The 20284-nt window shown below is 43.4% G+C and overlaps 1 protein-coding gene and 1 long non-coding RNA gene across 2 annotated transcripts in view; both read right to left on the reverse strand.

Annotated features, from left to right (window-relative positions):
- The window catches only part of LOC138950937 (uncharacterized), a 160050-nt gene that overhangs the window by 87532 nt on the left and 52234 nt on the right, over positions 1-20284 (reverse strand). The window lies entirely within an intron of this gene.
- Positions 1-20284, reverse strand: part of LOC138950931 (ependymin-related protein 1-like) — a 44215-nt gene that overhangs the window by 18222 nt on the left and 5709 nt on the right. The window contains exons 2-3 of the mRNA XM_070322649.1: positions 15057-15176; positions 14275-14377 (exon numbers count right to left, since the gene is read on the reverse strand). Coding sequence (XP_070178750.1) covers positions 14275-14377; positions 15057-15176 — 223 coding nt within the window. The remainder of the gene's footprint in view (positions 1-14274; positions 14378-15056; positions 15177-20284) is intronic.

The following is a 20284-nucleotide window of genomic DNA, read 5'->3' on the forward strand; positions in this document are numbered from 1 at the left end:
GCAGAAACCGAAAATTTAACGTTTGTAAAATTTTTACGTATTTGTGCTTTGTGTAAAGGGAGATAACATTTCCAATTAGACTTGTAGTAAAGGACAGTGTTCAGTCAAGGCTGAAATTGTCAGTGGTTGCTGCAGTCAATTGTAGGAAAGGACAAAGGAATAATGGATACATTTTTAAGATCAGTTTTATACCGGATTCTTTGTTTTGTTTTTTTTCTTTCTGGAAATTGGTTGTGCTTGTCCGATTGGTCAATGGTGAAGCAACATGGTGTGATCAAAGGGAGATAACCTGTTAGTGTTTTGTTGTGCATTGTGTTGTTTTGGGCTGAACTTGTTTTAGTTTTTTTGGTTGTGTTTTTCAAGATTTGCTGCTGCAATGAAAGTCAATGCGTAGTCAAGGCTACATTGTTTTGCGATTGCAGTTTAATTTTGATTGTATGTTTTTGTGTTTCTCCAAGATTTGCTGCTGCAATGAAAGCAATGCGTAGTCAAGGCTACATTGTTTTGTGATTGCAGTTTAATTTTGATGGTATGTTTTTGTGTTTTCTCAAGATTTGATGCTGCAATGAAATCAATGCGTAGTCAAGGCTACATTGTTTTGTGATTGCAGTTTAGTTTTGATGAGATGTTTTTGTTTGTTTTTTCCAAGATTTGATGCTGCAATGAAATCAGTGCGTAGTCAAGGCTACAGTCATTGTTTTGTGACTGCAGTTTAATTTTGATGGTATGTTCAAGACACTCTTAGGTGTGCTTGGGTGTTTTTGTATGCAGGGAAAAGATAAAGAAAAAGTTGCTGCCATAGGACAAATTTCGGACATGTACATTATTTCCTGAAATTTTTTTTATTTTTTTTATTATTATATTTTTTTTTTGTGGTGTATGTTCGTTGTTTTTGGGTGGTTGTAACGAAAAGGGTGAATGTATTTGGCCACGACGGACATTTTAGAGAGTAACATTTTAGCCTAAACGAAAGGCTTAAATGAAATTGACTGGGGATCTTTTTCGCAACTTGGGTTTCAGTGTGATGGTTTTCAGTGTGTAGATATGTTGTCATTTGGCACCCTATGTTTTGGCGAGTGTTGTGCACAGTTTATATTTTTGGATATAGTATGGCTTCCCATTGATGCACCTTACGATTTGTCTGTGTGGTTTTGCCTTACGTTTTGTCTTTAAGAATTGTTTGTGCAAATTGACTTATAATATTTTGTCGTTGATGACACTTGGTCAACGGCGGGACGCCGTTGCATGTCCCGGGGGGTGTATGTGAGACGATGACTGTCTATTGCATTGTTGATGTTGCGCGCCTGTTGGGTTGTTTGGGGCTTTTGCACTAATAAGACGCGTGGCAATGTATGATCACGTGAGACCGCGAGACTCGAGAAAGAGCTCAGCAGTCGAGCGGAAACCTTTGTGAAGTAAACACCAAGAACTGACTTCGCTTGCTCGACTCCCTTTTATTGCGTGTGACCAGTTTGACTGAGAAGCATTCAACAACCACCCGAGCATAGAACAACAACACCACAATTATATACCGTATCAGAAGCGCATTTAAACTAGAAGTGCTCAACTATCATTACTATCAGTCGACACGCGGGTGATACATATGCCCTTTGACCTTTTCTCTAAAAATAGAATACGGGATTCTGAGAAAGCTGTTCAAAGGCAGTTACGCACTATATTCGATTTTCAATACATGACTCAAAACCTTTGGAATAAATGCAAGAATATAGAGTTCAGAAAAGAAGAACAAATAACAAGGTTTTACAAAATTTTAATTACGGGACTCGAACTCGAGAACACCAGGACTGGGAGCAAACGTACTACGTGTACCACCTTGCCAACCAGGCACATGATTCCTAGGTGTGAAAATAGAAAGTTGAACTGCAAACATACATTCCACGTGGCTTTTTGAGCAAATGATTTTGTTCAGGAGGATGATAATCTATGGTTTATTATATAAAGGGAAGCAAGCGGTTAAAAAAAACGGGCGTTGATAGAGCCAATGAACAGCGATATGAACTTGTAGTATTTATTCACTTGTGACTGTCTCCAAAGCCCAAAAGAAATGAGGGTGTTACCTAATTTATTTCTAAAAATGGGTGGCCGCCTCAACCCCCACGTCCTGACTGGGCATAGTAAACCATCACAGATACGGTCAGGCTTTTACACACAGTACAAACACCCTTCCATTTGAACGCTCACCGAACAGGAACATCCTGGCCGCTTTCCGTCGATCAAGAGTGAGAAATGTTCAAAGAATTTATTTTCGTGGACCGTCTGATCTACAATAGCATTAAATGAAACAGTTCGTTTGCATTGCTATTTAGCTCTCGTAAACCACACACCAGATTTCGTGGTTTATCTAACCCCTGAGCCATCGTGAACCCGTGTGATCCACTTTCTTTTTTTTCACAATTTAGTCGTCAGTTTGTGATTTCAATGCGACTGGCTGTATCTGCAATAGCACGTTATTGTGTACCTCTGATTCTAAAACGCAACAAATGGCTGCGAGTCACACCAACTTGGCAGCGGCGGCTGGCTTCAAAGAAAGGGAGCGCTTTAATGCAGAAAAATCGTCTGCTTTGAGACACAACCTTTCGTGACCCTGCTTTTTTAAAACTTTCAAAACTTCGAATTGTACTGATCTTGTCTTGATGAAATAAAAAATCTTTTATGATTTAAGAATGTTTGTGTTACAAGCTGTCAATTTATTATTTAGATTTTAAAAGTTAGTTCTAGCGCCAAAACGAGGCGCCTGATTGTAGAACAGACGGCCCACGAAAATAAATTCTTTGAAAATGTCTCACTCTCGACGGAAAGCAGCCAGGATGTGAGCGTTCAAATGGAAGGGTGTTTGTACTGTGTGTAAAAGCCTGACAGTATCTGTGATGGTTTACGGGAGGCTTACTGTGCCTTTAAACTATGAACACCCCTTAATGTACTACATTTTGAACTGTGATGCTTCAACTACCCCTACTCCCTACCTGTTTTGGCAAAACAGAAATTGATTTTAGTCCATCTATTAGAAAAAGTAAGACAAAGTCTTTTTCTGTCTTCTTCTTCTGCGTTCGTGGGCTCACACTCCCACGTACACTCGTGTTTTTTGCACGAGTGGAATTTTACATGTATGACCGTTTTTTACCCCGCCATTTAGGCAGCCATACGCCGTTTTCGGAGGAAGCATGCTGGGTATTTTCGTGTTTCTATAACCCACCGAACTCTGACATGGATTACAGGATCTTTTTCGTGCGCACTTGGTCTTGTGCTTGCGTGTACACACGGGGGTGTTCGGACACCAAGGAGAGTCTGCACACAAAGTTGACTCTGAGAAATAAATCTCTCGCCGAACGTGGGGACGAACTCACGCTGACAGCAGCCAACTGGATACAAATCCAGCGCGCTACCGACTGAGCTACATCCCCACCCGTAAGACAAAGTGACATGACCTTTTTTAAAAATATGTTATATGAAGTCAGGAGAGAGATAAAAATGAAAGTAGGGCAAAACATGTTGATTTATAAGATCAGGGGCTCACATCCACATCATCTTTCTTTCTTTATTTGGTGTTTAACGTCGTTTTCAACCACGAAGGTTATATCGCGACGGGGAAAGGGGGAAGATGGGATAGAGCCACTTGTCAATTGTTTCTTGTTCACAAAAGCACTAATCAAAAATTTGCTCCAGGGGCTTGCAACGTAGTACAATATATTACCTTACTGGGAGAATGCAAGTTTCCAGTACAAAGGACTTAACATACTGCTTGACTAAAATCTTTACAAAAATTGACTATATTCTATACAAGAAACACTTAACAAGGGTAAAAGGAGAAACAGAATCCGTTAGTCGCCTCTTACGACATGCTGGGGAGCATCGGGTAAATTCTTCCCCCTAACCCGCAGGGGGTACATCCACATCAGACATCGGACATACACGGATATTTTTTCCAATTGTCCTATACATTTTACATGCAAAAAATTGTTTTTGTCACAAAGTGATCATTGTCCGATTATGTTTTCATTTGATCCGGACATTGTCAGTACTTTCTAATTTACAGTAGTTTGATTTGCTATTTTATCGATTTTGCGAAGCGATGTTTCTCTCCAAGCAGATGAAACTTGGGGAGGCTTTATGTGCTTTTTATAGAGAAGAGCTTCCAAGGGTCGCAAACCAGTTGACAGTTGCCTCCCTTCGCGGTTATTTTCTCAGAAAAAGCAACATGTCGTCGAAACAAAAATTGGTGCCAGAAAAAGGCCAGAAGCATTTGTAAAGTACCCGGCGAAAGAAACGCAACTCATTCGCGGCCACTGTTGCAAGTGATTTTTCGTCATTTTCAATTTGTCGTAAAATATGAACCAGATAAGGTACATCAAAAAGGAAGACAGATTTGTGGAGGATATTTTACTGGCTGTACGATTAGTGATATTATTTAATCGTTTTATTGTTTTATTTGTTCATAAACTGTGTTATACAGGGTAGGGGTCAAGCGAGTCGTTATTGCAGGCGAACGAGTCACTTTGACATTCTACAAAAATCGTAAAAATACATATTTTTCAACCAGGTAAAGACAGTTGTGGAGGAAATTCATTTCTCAACATGATCATATGATTTGAGTTATTTGCAAAACCGTAACATAATTAGAAAAATGAACATAAATCACTTAGACGGTGTTAAAAAGGGTTGTTGGGGATAAGCTGCTTCAGGCAAATGTGTCACTTCGACACGCTACAAAATTCGTAAAAATGCATATTTTTCAACAAGGTCAAGACAAATGTGGAGGAAAATCATTGCTCAACATGATCATTTCATTAGAATTATTCGTCAAAGCGTAACATTATCGCAGTTTGGTACAGCGATCTTCAAAGTGACAGTGGGCGTCTATTTCAGCACTGCGAAGCAGACCTGCGCATCTTAGGGACTTCGTTTGTTCGTTTGTCTGTTTATTCATGTGTGAGTGTGTATCTATGTGTCTGTGTGTGCATTTGTGTTTATGAGTGTGTATGAATGTGTTAAGGGAGGGGGGACTTATGCGTTTGGCTTCATAGTACAATGTACTTTCTTACGAATCACGATGGGGAAAGGGGGGAGATGGGATAGAGCCACTTGTCAATTGTTTCTTGTTCACAAAAGCACTAATCAAAAATTTGCTCCAGGGGCTTGCAACGTAGTACAATATATTACCTTACTGGGAGAATGCAAGTTTCCAGTACAAAGGACTTAACATTTCTTACTTGACTAAAATCTTTACAAAAATTGACTAATTCTATACAAGAAACACTTAACAAGGGTCAAAGGAGAAACAGAATCCGTTAGTCGCCTCTTACGACATGCTGGGGAGCATCGGGTAAATTCTTCCCCCTAACCCGCGAGGGGGGGTAACAGGTCATTGGTTAAACATTTTTTTTATAAACAGCGCAGGATTTTTTTCTTCTAATTATAGCATGTTCGTGTAGAACAGACACGTGGTCACAAAAAGCATCTGATTTTAAAACAAATCATAACGTCGATTCCATGCGATAAAACGTTTCCCCAAACAACCTTTTTTAACACGATCTAAGTGATTTATGTTCATTTTTCTAATTATGTTACGATTTTGCGAATAACTCAAACCATATGATCATGTTGAGAAATGAATTTCCTCCACAACTGTCTTCACCTGGTTGTAAAATATGCATTTTTACGATTTTTGTAGCATGTCAAAGTGACACGTTCGCCTGCAATTACGACTCGCTTGACCCCTACCCTGTATAACACAGTTTATGAAAAGGTAAAACAAGTCGCGTGAAGCGATATAAAAACATTTAGTCAAGCTGTCGGCATCAAAGTAACAGATTAACACCTAAAAACCCGCATCGCCGAGACTATATCAAGATAGTCTCGACTAACCACCCCCCAAAGACCGAGTATTTACTTAACCTATTTTCTGTAATTCTGAGCACATTTTTAGAGTAAACATAACATTAACAGCTATTGTGTTTTCAGCGTAGCAATAGGGCCCGATATTTAGACGAGACAAGTACAATGCTGACGAGTTGAAGACGAGTCGCATTATACTTGTTCGAGTCTAAATATCGGACCCTATTGCTACGATGAAAACACAATAGCGTTTATATAGCTATTCTGACATTAAATTCTGTGTTAAAATCATGTTTTTGTCAGCAACAAGTACCAGAATGGTCCATGTTGTTGATTGCAGACGACGGTTCCCTTTCCGCATGAAGCCACGGAAATAACCGAACATTGAAAAACCCACGGACATGTATTACGGAGAAAACTCGAGATAACCGGATGTTTAGCATTACGTCAATATGCTAGGAATCATATGACGTCATGACGTATCATGCTTGCCTACGTAGATTGTATGTTCGAAAGTCTGACTTCTGTTGGGAATTCGCGTGGTGAAGACTGCGGTAAATCTGTAGATGATAACAGAACAAGGATTGTCTCAGAAGAAACGACTAAATGTTTCAGACCGGTAACTTCATTTCAACATTGCACTATACAATGGACGTTCTATGTGACGGGAGAGTTTGCTGATTTTGTGTTAAACATTGGAGAGATCGTCTGCTAGAATCAGAGATATGTCGCTTCAGATTGCAGCTTCTGGAAATTTGCAAGGTTTGTTGCCTGTTAAAGAACTGGATTTTACACGTAATGTATGTCATGTACGGTAAGCAACAACAAAAACACACACAAAGCAAATGGCATCGTCTGTCGACTAGTCACAGAAACAAACCTGCCAAGGTATGCATGTACTTTATACACGTGGAAGAAACCGTAACCATGCGTCTTTGTTATTGCCAATATGCTTTTGGATATTGGCAAAAATGGCCGACTTCCGTAGCATAATGCTTTGATGATCGGAAAAGGGATATGTGAGACCATCCGATCACAGCCCCCGAATTCCCCCATGTGTCCATCAGAATATGTATATATTTTTGAATTCAGGAGATATTGGAAAATTTCCTAAATAAATTTTCATTTAATTAATATACTTACCCGAATCACATTAGCATTGAGTCACCTGAGATGCTTATCACTGAAAAACGCTTACCCGGCTAAAGAATTTAAAGGGAAGCAACCCCATCACCAAAACGAAAGTGAAAGTAGCTTTGGTAATGGGCCAGCACACCGGGAGTTACCTCCCATACGGGTGTGTGCCACGTCACTTCCTCTAGGAACATGTGCCTATTCTCATACGGCTTTAAAAAATCTTAAAACCATAAGCGGGGCAGGTGGGAGGGAATACAGTATGTGATTCGGGTAAGTATATTAATTAAATGAAAATTTATTTAGGAAATTTTCCATTAAATATCATATTCTTACTCCGAATCACATTAGCAGATAACATCAACAAGGCGGTGGGCTAGAAATGAATCAAAACTCACCATCAAGTTCTGGACAGGAACTGGCCTGCTGCTATGAGCGCTGGAAGGCCTCTGGAGCCATCCTGTCGAAGAGCTGTGACGTCCCGAAGATAAAAGTTTATGAAAACATCTTCGGAACGCCAATACGCAGTTGTCAGCACCTCCTCTAGACGTCTGGAGCGCAGAACTGCCAGAGAGGATGCCCACGCCCTCGTTTCATGGGCTCGGGCCGAGTCAAGTGGCAAGGAGGGCATAACCCCCCCCCTCTTTGTGCGACTCCACTCATAAGCCTGCTTGATGAGCGAGGACACCCACCGGGCCAACGTTACCTTCGACAAATCTTTCTCGCGCCTAGTAAGGAGAGAGATAAACAACAACTTCTGAGAACTAGACCGAATCGGCTGAGTCCGGGCTAAGTACAGACGAAGTGCCCTCACAGGGCAATTGACCGAATCGGGGTCATCCGGGGCCAACGCGCTGGTCAGAGCCTTAACTCTAACCAGCGGAGAGGCCTGCCCCGGAGACTGATTCTTGGCCAGGAAATCAGGCCGGAAACGCAAAGATGCGGAACCGTCCGGCTCAAAGGAGATATCCCCAGGCTGACCCGACAGGGCGTGGACCTCGCTACCCCGTCGGGCCGTAGCCAACAAAAGGAGAAACAGCGCTTTGCGAGTGACATTGAACAGACTGGCCTCGCTTAAAGGCTCAAAATCCGCAGAACGAAGGAATTCCAGGATTAAAAACAAGTCCCACTTGGGAGCGGGCAAACGAGCTTTAGCTTCCTTAAGAGCAGCCCCTTTAATGACTGCAGCTATAACGCCCCCGACTCGAACAGAACGACCAATCTGCTTAAGAGTCGCCGAGATAGCGGAGCGCCGGACCCTCAACGAGGAGACTGAGGCGCCCTGTGAAGACATGAAAGAGAGGTGGTTAGCGACCTGAATAGAGCGCGGAGCCACCGAACTCACCCCTCTAGCTGAACACCAGGCAGTCCATGCCTTCCAGTGGGAAGCATAAACTGAAGAGGTGGACGCTCTATGCGAGCGAGCCACCAAGTCCAGAGTCAAAGACGACGCCCCAGAGCGCTTCAGCGAGTCCCGAACAACTTCCACACGTGAAGCTTCAGAAGACTGGGCTCCTCGTGTGGAATGCCTGTTCGGGGCTGCACTAGTTCCCCTCGCACGAGTGCGAGAGGAATGGGGGGCCCTTGGGCGAGCCGAAGAAGATCTGGAAACCAGACCTGCGACGGCCACAGAGGAGCGACCAGAAGAAGAAGGGCCGGCTCCTCCATCTCCGCTTTCCGGATTACTCGGCTGAGTAACGGAAAGGGAGGAAAGGCGTACGCCTCCAGACCCGTCCAGGGAAAGTCCAGAGCGTTCACTCGCCATGCCTGAGGGTCCGGGAATGGCGAGACGAACACCGGAAGCCTCTTTGAGTACCTTGTGGCAAAAAGGTCCACCAGAGGCTTTTGGACCTGGGCCCAAAGGCGAAGCAGTGCCCCGTGAGTGATCGTCCACTCCGACTGAAGCACTGTACCGGAACGACTGAGCACATCCGCCAAAGTGTTCAGCCTCCCTGGAAGGTACCTGGCCGAGATCGTGATATGATGCTGAAAGCACCACACCAGGATCTCGCAAGCCCTCTCCGAGAGAGACGGGGACCGCGAGCCTCCCTGCTTGTTGATGTACGCCGCCACTGTCATGTTGTCTGTAAACAGACGAACATGTTTGGCGTACAGGGAGGGCAGAAACTTGGCCAGAGCTAGAGCAACTGCCTCTAGCTCCAACAAGTTGATGTGCCACAAGGACTGCTCCGTCGTCCACAGACCGGAAGTAGTCTGAAGATCTGTATGTGCCCCCCAACCCTCCCTGGACGCATCTGTAAAGAGGTCCAGGTCGGGGAGGGGCACGACGATCGGAACACCTCTGCAGACCCACTCCGTGTCCAACCACGGAAGGGTCGCAGACTGGAACCATCCCTGCAAAGGGATGAGGGCGTCCCAGTCCACCAGAGGAGAGTCCACAAACGGCTTCAGCGCGAACTGAAGCGGACGTTTGTGGACCCGGCCCAGTGAAACCAGAAGAGCCATAGACTCCATCTGCCCCAAGATGGAGGCGAGCGAGCGGATGGAAGCCATCAGGAGAGGTAAAGTGGAGCGAATCTGAGCTTGGAGCTTGTCCACCCTTCTCTGAGAAGGCTGGACAGTCCAAGCGACCGTGTCGAAAGACATCCCCAGATAAGTGAATGTCTGTGACGGGGTCAGCTCCGACTTTACCCGGTTGATCGAGAACCCCAACGAGTTGGATTCTCGAAGAACCGTCAGGGTATCCTGCGAACAGCCGCTCTGGGACTGGTTCATGATGAGCCAGTCGTCCAGATAAGCCCGCAGACGGATACCCTGGGACCTCACCAGTGCACAGCTTAATTTTCCCCTTGGGGTCCGACTTGCCACGGCGCTTGTCTGAATCAGACATGTTGACAACAACACGTGGCAACGCGAAAATATTTACTGAAACATAAGTCTAAACGACTGGAAAACTCAGTAAACACACGCACTAATGCGTTAACAAAATACTATAGCTAAACTTGCCCCACAAAAAGCAGAGGCACGGAGAGCTACAAACAAAGTCACACGAGCTAGAAAACTAACTCACACAACAAAATGGCGACACGCAAGACACTGACACGTTAGTCAACAACACGTGGCAAAGTGAAAAAGATTTACTGAAACGTAAGTCTAAACGACTGAAAACACAGTAAACACACACGCTTACGCGTCAACAAAATACTAAAGCTACACTTGCCCAAACAGAAAGAGGGCACGCAGAGCTACTAGCAAAGTCACACGAGTTAGCTAACTAACTCACACAACAAAATGGCGAAACACGCAAGTCACTGACACACAAGTCCGCAAAAAACGGACAACGTACAGTAACGAAAACAGCGCAAACAACCAACAACAAACGGGAACGAGCTCACCAAACTGTAGGCAAGGCGAGCAGAAAAGCTGGGTAACGTGGCCGGCGGGTGTCACTCAAACACGCAAGGTCAGCCACAGAGCGTCAAAAAGTGAACCGTCCTCTCCGAGGTGAAAAAGACGTATGAGAATAGGCACGTGTTCCTAGAGGAAGTGACGTGGCACACACCCGTATGGGAGGTAACTCCCGGTGTGCTGGCCCATTACCAAAGCTACTTTCACTTTCGTTTTGGTGATGGGGTTGCTTCCCTTTAAATTCTTTAGCCGGGTAAGCGTTTTTCAGTGATAAGCATCTCAGGTGACTCAATGCTAATGTGATTCGGAGTAAGAATATGATATTTAATGAGGAATACGATGCAATCATTTTTAAATCTGTTAGTGAAAAGTTGATTTTAATGACAACTTTAATAAGCAAACTAATTAACTAGTTTTTAATCCTCCAAGCTGAAATGCAATACCAAAGTCCGGGCTTCGTCGAAGATTACTTGAACAAAATTTCAACCGATTTGGTTGAAAAATGAGGGCGTGACAGTGCTTGCCTCATTTTTCACAAAAAGCCGGATATGACGTCTTCAAAGACATTTATCAAAAATATGTTAAACAATCTGGGGATATCATACCCAGGAACTCTCATGTTAAACTTCATGAAGATCGGTCCAGTAGTTTCTTGACTAAATGTAAAAAGAAAACGATTAAATAATATGCACTACGTACACTGTACAGCCAGTAAAATATCCTCCACAAATCTGTCTTCCTTTTTGATGTACTTCATCTGATTCATATGTTACGACAATTTGAAAATGACGAAAAATCACTTGCAACAGCGAGCGCGAATGAGTTGCGTTTCTTTCGCCGGGTACTGTGCTTCAAATCTCTGCCCTCATCAGCGGCAAGTATCACTGAAACTGAGCTCCCTCCGGCCTAGCTCTGAGCAGCCAGAGCCAGATGAAACGGTCGCTCTAGAAAGTGAAACTTCGGCGCGGAAGAAAGACGTTACCCCCTCCCCCACCCCGTGGCTTCGTTTCAAGCTGGCCGACGGCGGGGATGTAGCTCAGTCGGTAGCGCGCTGGATTTGTATCCAGTTGGCCGCTGTCAGCGTGAGTTCGTCCCCACGTTCGGCGAGAGATTTATTTCTCAGAGTCAACTTTGTGTGCAGACTCTCCTCGGTGTCCGAACACCCCCGTGTGTACACGCAAGCACAAGACCAAGTGCGCACGAAAAAGATCCTATAATCCATGTCAGAGTTCGGTGGGTTATAGAAACACGAAAATACCCAGCATGCTTCCTCCAAAAACGGCGTATGGCTGCCTAAATGGCGGGTAAAAAACGGTCATACAGCAGACTTCCACTAACTCGCGGTCTTTGGGGTCTTAAGATTTTTGATCGCGATAGGTCCAATTAAAGGGAAGAAACCGCGTTCTCTTCTGAGTCAGAGAAAAACGCGGTTATTTCCCTTGTTGGTCACAAAAAGCCTGTGAGCGTCATGTTGGCGCCTGTGCGTTTACCGTGTGAATGCATGTGTGTGTGTGCGTGCATGTGTGTATGTGCGTGCGTGTGCGCACGCATGCCTGGCATGTGGTTGTGCTACAATGTTCATGTGTATGTGCAGGGACCTATATTTATATATTGTAATATAGGTCTATGGTATGTGTTACTGTGTTTCTCGCAAGACTAGTGTGACGCTTCTGTTGGCAACTAAGTTCTCAAGAGATTAACTGCGATGACACGTTTTCTTTTATCAGCAGATGACGATTTCTTTTCTTTTTTCTCCGACTCATACGTCATCACAAACTTACTAGTTAAATTCAGACACAGACAGACACAGACGTACACTGTACGCGTATAGCGACTCACTGCTGCACACACACTAACTGACAATGAACAGAACGCAAGCCATGGTGAATTACCACATTATTTTATTTCGTTTGGAAACGCAAGAAGCTGAAGCACTTCATGGCGCCTGTAGAAAATCCGGGGCTTCTAGCTGAGATCGGGATTAGCGGGACTCGAGTGTTAAATTGCATGCCTGACTAGATTGCAGAAGACTGAAGCGCAGTTTAAGCACTTGATTGGCACCTGTGGCCACCCGGACCGTCTAGCAGAGATCGCAATTACCTGGACTCGAGTGTTCAACTGCACGCCTGACTGGCCATACTGACTGGTCAGACACTTAACCTCTATAGGCACGTTCTTTCTTTATTTGGTGTTTAACGTCGTTTTCAACCACGAAGGTTATATCGCGACGGCTATAGGCACGTGGCCAATTTGACGATACCGATCGTGGCATGAAAGTTCTTGACTGAGTGGGGCACGTGTGCGTGAAAGGTTTGTTTTTCTTTTGTTCGCAGGTCTCGATCAACCCGTAATGTACACAACCTGAAAACACACACACACGTAGAACACTATTTGGAGAGACTGAGGGAGAGAAAGAGAGAGAGACTGATAAGATGAAATGACAATTTACTGCATGATGAAAGGCCATCGGACCCAGAGAGAGATAGCGTGGTTATGACAGAAACTTTTTTCATGATCTGTACTATTTTTTGGCCTTTACGTGACTAATTTTGTAAAAAAAAAAATAATAAAATTTAAAAAAAAGTCGGTCCTGTTTTTTTCGGGGTCCAAGAGGTCTCGGCGATATAGCCGAATTCGCGATTTAGTGGAACGCAAGTTAGTGGAAGTCTGCTGTACACATAAAATTCCACTCGTGCAAAAAACACGAGTGTACGTGGGAGTTTCAGCCCACGAACCCAGAAGAAGAAGAAGCTGGCCGACTTCATTCCCGTGGGTGTCGCACGACCCAAAGAAGCAACTGATGTTTTGCACGAAATGTCAGCAAACAGGCAAGTTACCTTTGTGACAAGAAACTAGTCAAGTTTAATTAAATTTACGTTTTGTTGCGAAAAAAATGTCCTATTGATTTTTTTTTCAGGACAAATGTCCTGTCACTTATGCATTGTCCATGACATTTGTCCTATGCCACATCTCATGGATGTGAGCCCCTGTAAGATAATATATAAAACTTGAATATGATGCCACTCTTTTGCACAAGAATAACTACTGTATCAATTAGTAAAATAAGCTGTGGATCAATTAATAAACAAAGAATTACAAGGAAACACAGCAGGAAGATTGATACAGGAACAAAGCAGAATTCAAAACGCTAATACTTTACTGGTAAATATAAAAACATGCTCAACATCCTCCAAATCATAAAAAAGACTTTTTTTTTACAAGAACCAAAATAATTACTAATTTTATTGACCAAATTGATTTTGGGCTGGCCAAGACAAAATATGTGTATTCAGACACATGTGTGTGTTGTTTTGTGGAGTGTGTGTGTAAACCATCAAATGCTCATGGCTGAACAGTTGCTGTCACTTGTGCACGCACCCCTTGCTCCACACCCTTCCACGATGTAAGAGAGGTGGTGAGGGAGTGAGTTGATGAGCGCTGTCAAGCAGCCTGCTGGACACAGCCTGCATGGGCAGAATTCATGCCCACAGCTCACTCTGCACATGACTGGCGTCAGGCTCACACTGCCTGCATGGGCAGAATTCATGCCCACAGCCCACTCTGCACATGACTGGCGTCAGGCTCACACTGCCTGCATGGGCAGAATTCATGCCCACAGCCCACTCTGCACATGACTGGCGTCAGGCTCACACTGCCTGCATGGGCAGAATTCATGCCCACAGCCCACTCTGCACATGACTGGCGTCAGGCTCACACTGCCTGCATGGGCAGAATTCATGCCCACAGCCCACTCTGCACATGACTGGCGTCAGGCTCACACTGCTTTCACCACCATTGTCTACACCTTCTTCCTTCTGCTATTCAACAAAGGTTTACAGGTGGGGTACACAAATGTTACCTCTGATCAAATGTCTTGAGCTTATCTGTATAACTGTAAGCACAGTAAATGAGAGGTACCTGGTATGCAAGCCTTGCGGAAAGGCCTGTCCAGTTTCTTGGTGTAGCACTTGTCAGTCTTGAGGTCGACAACGTACAGCTTGCCGCTGGAACAGCTGGCACACTGAAACCGTCAAACACTCCTTGTTACATAATCATCAGTCTTGTTCTCAGCCTCCGTCTTCGGACTCATAGCTCGGACCCCTGGTAGGTCGATTTTTCGATAGTTTTAACATGTTGACTGTACAATGTTTTTTGACTGTAGTGTGTTTTTGTCGCCAGAACATTAGGACCTTTACATAATTTCAATCCAGATCTCTATTCTTCTAATGGTCTGGGAACATTGATCATTATTCATACTGACATAACCAATTACCAGCTTTGCAACATACATCATTCATCTGCCTTTCTGACAGTTTGCATGCATGAACACCATCTAACACTCACAGTTGGTAAAAAATGTACCACTGTAACTCGTGGATTTTATCGAAGGGGTTCACAAATTGTAACTGGCAGTGGTTTCATCAGTTTAAACATTCTTGTGTCAGTACATCTGTGCATGCACACTATTCAATTAGTGGTGGATGCACTTAACCTTTCTGACTCCATTTCTAAATGTACAGTACACACTGTTAAGCATGTCCTTAATTGAGCCCCACGTCAGCTATGCAAAGACTCGCAAAGTCTTTTTATCAAAAACTCAGTGCTAAATCTCTGTGCAGCAAAGTATACTTCGCGTAGTTGTCTTTGCCTAGTTAATGACAGGCATTACAGCTGGTGTAAGCAAAATATATCCTTCTTACGGTTTTGTTTGAGTAGCGTGTCACGATGCGATAGCTTCTTGGTTTAGCGGAACTTGACGTATAGTTGGCAAAGGCAGCAGACTGCTTGTTTGCGTAGTCGTAGAACACATACACAACACCCTGAAAACAAAACAAAAAGAAGAACAGACAAGTCGCGTAAGGCGAAATTACAACATTTAGTCAAGCTGTCGAACTAACAGAATGAAACTGAACTCACTGCATTTTTACAGCAAGAGCGTATACTCGTAGCATCGTCAGTCCACCGCTCGATGCACAGGCAGTGAAATTGACAAGAAGAGCGGGGTAGTAGTTGCGCTGAGAAGGATAGCACGCTTTTCTTTATCTCTATTCTTTTTAACTTTCTGAGCGTGTTTTTAATCCAAACATATCACATCTATATGTTTTTGGAATCAGGAACCCACAAGGAATAAGATGAAATTATTTTTAAATCGATTTCGGAAATTTTATTTTAATAATAATTTTTATATTTTTAATTTTCAGAGCTTGTTTTTAATCCGAATATAACATATTTATATGTTTTTGGAATCAGAAAATGATGAAGAATACAATAAACGTAAATTTGGATCGTTTTAAAAAAAAATGTTTTTTTTTACAATTTTCAGATTTTTAATGACCAAAGTCATTAATTAATTTTTAAGCCACCAAGCTGAAATGCAATACCGAAGTCCGGCCTTCGTCGAAGATTGCTGGGCCAAAATTTCAATCAATTTGATTGAAAAATGAGGGTGTGACAGTGCCGCCTCAACTTTTACAAAAAGCCGGATATGACGTCATCAAAGGTATTTATCGAAAAAAAGAAACAAGTCGCGTAAGGCGAAAATACAACATTTAGTCAAGTAGCTGTCGAACTCACAGAATGAAACTGAACGCAATGCAACGCAGCAAGACCGTATACTCGTAGCATCGTCAGTCCACCGCTCATGGCAAAGGCAGTGAAATTGACAAGAAGAGCGGGGTAGTAGTTGCGCTGAGAAGGATAGCACGCTTTTCTGTACCTCTCTTCGTTTTAACTTTCTGAGCGTGTTTTTAATCCAAACATATCATATCTATATGTTTTTGGAATCAGGAACCGACAAGGAATAAGATGAAAGTGTTTTTAAATTGATTTCGAAAATTTAATTTTGATAATAATTTTTATATTTTTAATTTTCAGAGCTTGTTTTAAATCCAAATATAACATATTATGTTTTTGGAATCAGAAAATGATGGAGAATAAGATGAACGTAAATTTGGATCGTTTTATAAAAAAAATATTTTTTTTTACAATTTTCAGATTTTTAATGATCAAAGTCATTAATTAATTTTTAAGCCACCAAGCTGAAATGCAAAACCGAAGTCCGGGCTTCGTCGGAGATTACTTGACCAAAATTTCAACCAATTTGGTTGAAAAATGAGAGCGTGACAGTGCCGCCTCAACTTTCACGAAAAGCCGGATATGACGTCATCAAAGACATTTATCAAAAAAATTAAAAAAACGTCCGGGAATATCATTCCCAGGAACTCGCATGTCAAATTTCATAAAGATCGGTCCAGTAGTTTGGTCTGAATCGCTCTACACACACACACAGACAGATAGACAGACAGACAGACACACACACACACATACACCACGACCCTCATCTCGATTCCCCCCTCTACGTTAAAACATTTAGTCAAAACTTGACTAAATGTAAATAATGACAGAGGCTGTTTCGAAGCAGTGACCATCCAGTGTGAATTATACATGCATAATTTGATCTCTGGGAAAGTGAGTAGATCATTGGGTTCTTTATTTATCATCAAGGGTCCAGTTAGATGAGAGGTATTTGCATACAGCTCTTAGTACTAAATGAAAGAAACGATGTGTTCATATATTTATAGCAAAGAACTAACATGATCGATCAAACTTAACAAAAAAATTATTACGACAATTTTCACACCCCATTTAAAGCAAGGCTGTGGCTACATCCACGGGTCCGTGCCTCGAGTCCCCCATGCTAAATCCACGTCACTGACAAGGGACGCTACTCTTGCCCAATATTTTCCTGCTTTCGGTTCGGCACTTAACAGACATGACTAGGACGTCAGCTGTAAAATATCAATGTCATAATTCCATGTTTAGACTTTATGAGCAGTATACAGCGTTCTCTGTGGTGACATTGCAACATTGCAGCCCCCCCCCCCCCCCCCCCTCTTAATACGAACCTCACCTGAACTTGCATGTTTATTCGGGATTTGCACTTTCCTAGTTTGAGGTGATTTTTGATGCAGTGTGAAGCATGTGTCGATTGTTCAAATGTTTAAGTGAATGTTGTCAACGTGTGGACTAAAGCTACCAACCGGAAGATGAAGAATGATGTATTGGTCTTCCCTATTCGCTAGATTGGTGCTGAGGGGCTGAACTCCATAAGTCACAACTGTCCACAGTACTCCCATGATTTTGAATTCACCATTTTTTGCTCTCTTAAAATCTAAGAAGATCAAGCGGTCGTTCAGCAATGAGTTTGTGAATTCAGTTACTTCTCTTTATTGTTACAAGACCCAACACAGGGTCTGTTATTTTATGAAAACAAATTGCAACACAAATTGATTCTTCCTCCTCCTCCATCTCAACAATATGGCGCCAAGAGTCCCGAGTGTCAACGCGAGGCTTCGACTGCCGAGTGATTCCGAACGATTCCGAGATTCCGCGGAAATGACGTCACTGACGTGGATATAGCATGGGGGACTAGAGGCACGGACCCGTGGATATAGTCACTACCTTAAAGCAATATCATTCCCATACCATTTCATTCAAATTTCTATGCAATTTAAGGCCTTCCACTTGACTATCTTGGCACACCTTCCCGATCCAAGATTTCTTTAATAGGGACCATGTGACCGCTGCGCAAATAAGGGTACCCCCAAAATTGACCTGACAAAAACAGAAGGGACCAATTCAAAATCAACCAAAAAACATACAGCAGTCCCTCTCATGAACGGACACCCTTGGGCCATGCAGGTGTCCGGTCACGGAGGGGTGACCACACCACCCCCTCCCCCATACACTCACACAGAGACACACAAACAACAGGATTGAGTCTATGCTAATCACTTCTTGTGGCTACTAAACAATAACAATAAACTCCTAATACTTCTTTAAACGTTCTGTAAAAATGATTTGTATGAAAAGTGTTGAAAAGAAGAGATAAAATAAATCCTCAAGGTAGTGAACACACTCACCATGCACTGACATACGAAAGCAGCCACACAAACACAGCACAGAGGAGCCTGTGCAGATGCTTTGCAAGAATAAGCTTGAAAACCAGTTTGAATAAATAGCAGCAGATAGAGCTGCATGTCATAATCATGTAATTTATTTTTTTCTTGTCATCAAGGGGTGAGGTATTTGAGGTAGATGAGAGGTATTTGCATACAGCTCTTAGTACTAAAGTAGTTTCTTTAATGACAAAAACAGAAGGGACCAATTCAAAATCAACCAGTGACTTTTCATTCTTCAGTGTACATAACACAGCTCCCACTCTCCCTCACTAATGCCTACACCAAGCCGTGACTGATGCTTGGAAATTGTGTGGAAGAGTACACCTCTCTATTTCTCTCCAATGCTCTTCCTGCTGACATGCAGTGACACCGGATACCCACAGAGTTTAGCCAGCTACCCCTCCACCCCCCACCCCCCCCCCTCCTTCTCTCTCACTCCCTCCAGCCATGTACTGTTGGGGACTGTGGACAGAGCAAAACCCAGTTGACTGTGTCGTAACTTTTGACAAAGCAAAACAACTGAAGGGTTCATAGATTAGGCAACCGACTCACTGGTCAAGGCTGAGGGGAAACAAGAGTATCTTGTCAATGAAAGAGGTTACACACAGACACACGATGCTGAGAACTGTGGCCGGTTTTTCACTCTCTTTCGCTCAGGACCTTTATCGACTGTGGTTTCTGTTGTTTACGTCCAACAGACAAGAATAAAGAGCTCAGTGCAGTTTCATGTTGGCATCTTCGCATGTACTCCACTCCTGACCAAAACTACCCCCCCCCCCCCCCCTCCTGATGGGTACACGGGCACTCAAGTTATCAGTGACTGTCATCACGCCATTGCGGCTGTGATCTTTGTACCAAGAGCCGGACTGCTCTGTTATCGATTTTGTTGTGGTGAAAATTTAACGATGGTCTGTCGTACATTGGAGGTATATGACCTGCTGTTGGGACCGAAAATGAGTGTCCGCGTCCACGTTTTGCAGGTGTCCGTTTAAAGAAGGAAAACACTCCGTGCCCAGCAAATGTGTCCGTACGTGACATGTCTGGGCCCGTATGCTTATGGGGGAAGTTCGCGACAACTCCCGAAGTTTTGAGTGACATCGGAAGTACTTGCCTCACTTTCGTATGCATGGGCCGGAAAAAGGGTTTACCTCGAAGCAAAGCGAGGAAGTAACTCAGGGTATTTTGCGACTACTTCTAAAGTTTTGAGTGACATCGGAAGTACATCCTCACTTTCGCATGCATGGGACGAAAAAAGAGTTTACTTTGGAAGCTAACGAGGAAGTAAATGAGGGTAAATGTACTACAGCCAGACCCAGTAGTAAACACGCTACTTCCACAGTTTCTCAGTGCAAAAAGGCAGGGCTTTTCTTCAGTTTTTCATGTCAAACCGAGCTGACGCTCCCAAAGAGAGAAAATAGAGGGAAAAGTCGTATCTTCTGCATGCATTTCGTGCAAATTTCCCTGAATACAAACCTGAGTTGCCAGCTTTGACTTTTGTTTGTTCTGGGTCATTGGCCACCACTCTTTCATTCCCGCTTATACGAGGGGGTTACTGTGTTTCTATGAAAATGGGCGGCGATGTGTGAGTGTGTGTGTGTGTGTGTGTGTTTGTGTGTGTCTGTGTGCGTGCGTGCGTGTGTTTGTGTGCGTGTGTGTGTGTGTGTGTGTGTTCGAGTGTTGAAGTGTAAGTTTCTGCTATTTTTTTTGTCATTGCTTTATCTGTGTGTGTGTGTGTGTGTGTGTGTGTGTGTGTGTGTGTGTGTGTGTGTGTGTGTGTGTGTGTGTATGTATTTGTGCGAGTGCCTGTCTGCCTGTGTGTGCGTGCGTGCGGGTATAATTGTGCGTCTGTTCCTTCATACGTTTGTTTGCGTGTTCGCGCGTGCCGTGTGTGTGTGTGTGTGTGTATGTGTGTGTGTGTGTGTGTGTGTGTGTGTGCTTGTGTGTGTGTGTGTGTGTTTGTGTGTGTT

Source organism: Littorina saxatilis, linkage group LG16, assembly GCF_037325665.1.
Source record: "Littorina saxatilis isolate snail1 linkage group LG16, US_GU_Lsax_2.0, whole genome shotgun sequence".
Classification (NCBI taxonomy): Eukaryota; Metazoa; Mollusca; class Gastropoda; order Littorinimorpha; family Littorinidae; genus Littorina; species Littorina saxatilis.